Genomic DNA, 5,814 nt, shown 5'->3' on the forward strand with positions numbered 1-5,814 from the left:
AATATTTAGGACATGTTCATGCATTCAATAATTTAATCATATGCATTGAGAAAAATAAAAAAAAGAAAAAAAATATATATATATATAAATAATAAAAAAATAAATAAATAAAGGAGAAAAAGAAAAGAAAAAGAGCAAACAATAAAAAGGGGACAAAATACCCCAAAGTAAATGATAGCAATGCATATGAGTTGTACTCAAATTCGGATGCATGAATATGTGGAAAACATGGTTAATGGATAGTTAGATATTGTATTATAATTACATGGATTGTCTAAGTTAGGTGGGAAGTTTAGTTAATTAAGGATTCAGATTTTAGTCCACTTGACCAAATACAATCCTACCTTGATCCTAACCCCATTACAACCCTTAAAAGACCTCTTGATATGTGTATCTGTGCATTAAATTCTTTGTTGATTGGTAGAAGAAGAGCAAGTCTTAGAAAGCAAGGTTAGTAGAGAATTGAGAGAGCCGAACTTTAAACACCTGAGCGATTAGAGTGCATACACTTCCAGTGAGGGTTCGATGCTCGATTCTTTGTTCCCGGCTTTCATGAGCTATTTTCTTCTGCAAGTTTACTTGTACTTTATTTTGTGATTTGAATTAGTGAAATCCAGTTCATATTTGTTCTTAAAAGATTTGTTTACTTCTGACCAAGTAGGTAGAAACATTTTGCATGTAGTTGCATTCACATAGATAGGTTGCATTTCATACTCTCTACCATTCCTCTTCACTCTTTTAGTTCTCTTGAGCTTAGCATGAGGACATGCTAATGTTTAAGTGTGGAGAGGTTGATAAACCACTATTTTACGGTTTATCTTGTGCTCAATTGAGTGGATTTTATCAATCTTTCATACACTTGTTTATACTAATTGCATGGTTTTACAATTTCCTTCCTGATTTTGTGCTATGATTGGAAACATGCTTCTTTAGCCTTAAATTTGCTATGTTTAATCCTCTCTTAAATATGTGTGTTAAGTGATTTCAGGGTTTATAGGGCAGGAATGACTTAGAGGATGGAAAGAAAGCATGCAAAAGTGGAAGGAATACAAGAAACTGAAGGAATTGCTAAACTGTCCAGCCTGACCTCCTAGTACTAAATCGACCATAACTTGAGCTACAAAAGTGCAAATGAGGCGGTTCTAGTTGCGTTGGAAAGCTAACGTCCGGGGCTTCCCAACGATATATAATTTGCCATATCTGCTCTGAAGTTAGGCGACGCGCACACGTGAATCACGCGCATGCGTGACCTGGCAAAAATCCAATCCACGCTCACGCGTGGACGACGCTCACGCGTGACTTTGCCGCGTGCTGGACGTATCAGAAATCACTGGGGGTGATTTCTGGGATGTTTTTGACCCAGTTTTCGGCCTAGAAAACACATATTAGAGACTATAAAGTGGGGAAATCCATCCATTCATAGAGACAACTTTCATATTCACAATTTTAGGTTTTAGATATAGTTTTCTAGAGAGAGAGGTTCTCTCTTCTCTCTTAGGTTTTAGGATTTAGAATTTCTCTTAGTTTATGGTTCATTCCTTCTCAATTCCAGGTTCAATGTTCCTTTAATTTATGTTCTCTTCTACTTTTATTTATTCTATTATTTGAGTTTGTTTATTTCCCAAATTTGGTTTATGGATTCCTATGTTTAATTTGATTCTCTATTTAATACAATTCGAGGTATTTTAAATTTATGATTGCTTTCTTCTATGATATAAATTAGATTTTTCCCCTTTTGGCTGTGGTTGAGTAATTGGTGACACTTGAGTTATCAAACTCAGCTGTTGATTGAAAATTAGAATTTGCTTATTGATTTGGATCCCTCTAAAGCTAGTCTTTCCACATGAGTTGACTAGGACTTGAGGAATCAAATTGATTAGTCCACTTGACTTTCCTTTATTTAGTAAGGGTTAACTAAGTGTGAGCAATAACAATTCTCATCACACCTGATAAGGATAACTAGGATGGAATTTTCAGTTCTCATACCTTGCCAAGAGTTTTTCTAGTTATTAATTTACCTCCTTGCCAATTTATTTCCTTGTTCCCTATTTTAAAAACCCCAAAAAGATACAATTTCATAACCAATAATAAATCATACTTCCCTGCAATTCCTTGAGAGACAACCCGAGGTTTAAATACTTCGGTTATAAATTTTATTGGGTTTTGTTACTTGTGACAACCAAATTTTTGTATGAAAGGATTTCTTGTCGGTCTAGAAGCTATACTTGCAACGAGAACTTAATTGTGAAAATTCTAGACCGCGCAAGAGTTTCGCTCGTCAGAGACGTCGAAAGCTTCGATCTTTGGAACACCCACAGCTGAGGCTTCTCTAGAAGTTGCCAATGAAGTTGAAGGAAGCAAGAAGAAAAATGGCTCAGAGGGTTTGGGCAGTAAGAAGAATAACAAGAGGAAAGTAAAGAACGATGCTGATGTGGCAACTAAAGCTTCCGATGTTGCTGAGAAATCAAGAATCAAGGAAAAGAAACAGAAACAGTAGAAGAAGAAAAAGAAGATCAAAATAGTGAAATAAAATAGTTCGAATTATGAAGAGAAAGTGCCAAGCTACAGTGTTGAATGACAGTAATAATAATACTAATGCTAATAGCAGGTAATATAGCTTTGAGTACTTTTAATTACTATTAAAATGTAATTACAATTTTTTATTTCACATAATTAAAATCCAATGATTACGAATTGTATTAAAAATTGAATAAAATTACAAGAACTGATAAAATAGTTAAATGCTAATATAATTAAGTTATCAATATTTATAAAATTATTATTTGAAAAAATAAAATTAAAAAAATTTAAACCAATAAAATTTATTGTAGAAGGCTAGTCGGTAACAATGTAATAGTTGGATTTGTTTTCAGTAAAATTGTTGTAGAAGTGTGATTATGTGCTGAAGTTATTTTGCATTTTGTTTATTTATTTATATATTTAGTTATTTATTTTTGCTTCTTTATCTGTTGGGTGATATTTTCAGTCAAGAAGGTTGTGATAATCCAACAAAGATATATGTGGGAGGATTTCCCTATTATTCTACCGAGGACAATGATATTCAAAGTTATTTTGAGAGATGTGGCACCATAACTGAAGTTGATTGCATGTGTTTTTCTGAGAGTGGCAAGTTTAGAGGGATTGCTATTATTAGTTTTAAGGTCAGTACTAGTCACTTAAGCACTCTGCATTTCATTGTATTTCAAGTTCAATATATTATGCAATCTCAAGTTGAATGAATGGATTTTTATTTGAGTGTCCTTGTATAGTAAGATTAATTGCAACTGCACTTTACTCATTTTAAGATGCCATAGGTATCCATTTTATCAGAAGGCTAGAATAGGAGTGCATATTACATCTCATTTTATGCGGGTGTGGATTCGGGTTGTGTAAGGGTTTCCGGATCCAATTTGGGTCTGCTTTTTATGGGCCGGACTATGTCCTAAGAAAAAAACACTAACCCAAAATAAATACATAATGAAGAATAGACTCCCAAAAGAGTCGATACTTTATCTCAAATAATAACGAAGGAAGAACGCCATCTATTTTCGGGTTGGGGAGCATTGTGATTTTGTTAGCGTTTCTCCAGGATGGAAGAACGCATGCAGCGCTATCTATTTTTTGCTGTCACGAAGGGGGCTCATCCGGGTGTTTACTCAAGCTGGGAAGAGGCGAACGAGCAGGTGTCGAATTATAGTTTTCCCGAGTATCATGGTTTCAATAGCTACGAACACGCGCTACAGTGCTTCAAATCGAGAATGGTGTCCATTGATGCTGACAAAGCTGCAAATGTGGAAATGTTTGGAACACAGAGCGAGGGAGTATCTGGAGGGAAGGGTGTGTTCCCTTCAGGCAGTAGTCGGCGGCATGGATTGGTTTCATGTAAGTGTTTATAAGGTGTTATGAAAGTTGTGGTATACAGTTTTGTAGCATGAATGTAATTGTTAACTACCAAATGATTTTGTTTAGGGCTTCCTATAATTCCTCAAGAGGAACTAAACCCTGTTCCTGAGTTTGCCATAGTCAACAACATGGAGTCATGGCTGGTGAAGATTTGCCATGATTCTGAAATTCCTGGTCCATGCTTTTTCAAGTAAGAAAGATTTCTGAGAGAATCTTCCCCATTTTATGGATTCACAGTGGTAATTCCTGGCAATCCGTTTGAAGCTTCTATGGTTGAAAATGGTCATTTTTCTTTGGTTGAAAAGGTTGCCCGTGAAGACGCAGTTTTGGAAATACTTGGTCGGGTACTAGAAATCACCTATAAGGAGATTCGCGATTATAACTACTTCAAAGTTAACCTACTTCGTGACTCAAACAATGCACTTAGGGCAAAGGTTTGCCAGCTCGAAGATGCCTACGAGAAGCTGAAGGCAAACTACGAATCCCTTGTTAGCGCTCACGTTGATGGGAAATCTCTTTGAGTGTGTTGTTTTCGATTTTTTTTCCAGGGGTTCTATAATTAACTTAATGGGTTGAGGTTAAGGTGTTTATGTTTTCTAATTGTTAGGTATGTTGTATTTGGCGCTTGATGTTTTCGTATTTGGCAATGTCCTTGATTGTGTTGTTTTCGTTTTTGATTTGCCAGGGGTTCTAATTCTATAATTAACTTAATGGGTTAAGGTTAAGGTGTTTATGTTTTCTAATTGTTAAGTATGTTGTATTTGGTGCTTAATGTTGCAATGGATTAGTTAATTAATATGAATTTGTTTAACTTGTTGGTTCTTGATTTTTAATTTGCTTCAAAATGTGTTGTTGCCAATAACTTTTGACTAACCAAGTACAAAGTTGTAGGGTTATATTTTGTTAGTATTTTACTATGAAAAAAAGTAATTAGTATGAGTAATAATAAATGCCAGTGCTCTGTATGTGACTTCTGTGGTACTTCTTACACTTGTTGCAGTCACCTCTGTTCGAAGTCAGAGTCCTAAAAAGAGCAATTTTTGTCGCCATTTGTTTAGCTATGCTTAGTAGGGATTGTCATGATAGAGATTACTTTGGAAATAGAGGTTAGGCAGTCGCTGGTTTGAGGATAGAATCTCAGCATAAGGCCAACTTGACTAGAAGATTAAATTTGTTCCAGTTCTATTAGGATAACATATATGGAATATAATGTTAGTGCCGTGTGTTCTTTATTTTTTTTAATGTGGATGAAAGGCCATGGATCCAGGGTAAGTGAAATATAAAAGGAGAGTATTTGAGTTGAAGTTATATTTGAATCCGATAGTGGTAGGAATAAGTAATTTTTTTTGCTCTAAAATTGGCCAATAGTTTAGTTTGTTGCTTTGTTATGGCCTTATGGGTGTTATTGGTGAACAAGTACGTTGAAAATGTAGTAAAGCAGCATATGTTTTATAAGATAAACTAGAAATAAGATACTAAGAATATTAAGGAAAGAATCTCGTTTTCTCATTAAATGTACTCATTATTAGTTTTGTCATTTTCATTGATAGGGAGTAAGAACGAAAAAAAAAACCCTCTGATGTAATTCAGGCTTTTTGTATGGTATAAGCTTTGTGTAGAATTGTTGTACTTACAGAAACCCAAATTGTTGGCCGTATCCCTTTAGCAGCAGCATAATTTTAAAATGAGGAGATCAAATCTTTAACTTATAATTACTCGAAATTTTTTTAAAAAATTAACAATATTTTTTATGTTAAAATTTTTTGTGTGGTTTAGTTATTCTGTTTATTGTTATGATTTTATTAATCTTTTCAATTAAATTTTTATAAATAAAATGTTTATGATTGAATTTTTATATTACATAAATATTATAAATTAAGTTTTTTAAACTATTTTTTGTTAAAAAATACA

The 5,814-nt window shown here is 34.0% G+C and overlaps 1 protein-coding gene across 1 annotated transcript; it reads left to right on the forward strand.

Moving 5' to 3' along the window:
- On the forward strand, positions 3,449-4,714 carry LOC107622000. The gene is made up of 3 exons (XM_021114060.1): positions 3,449-3,882; positions 3,970-4,093; positions 4,209-4,714. The coding sequence occupies exons 1-3, from the start codon at positions 3,591-3,593 to the stop codon at positions 4,252-4,254; spliced, it is 462 nt and encodes a 153-aa protein (XP_020969719.1). The 5' UTR covers positions 3,449-3,590; the 3' UTR covers positions 4,255-4,714.

Source organism: Arachis ipaensis, chromosome B10 (assembly GCF_000816755.2).
Source record: "Arachis ipaensis cultivar K30076 chromosome B10, Araip1.1, whole genome shotgun sequence".
NCBI classification, from domain to species: Eukaryota; Viridiplantae; Streptophyta; class Magnoliopsida; order Fabales; family Fabaceae; genus Arachis; species Arachis ipaensis.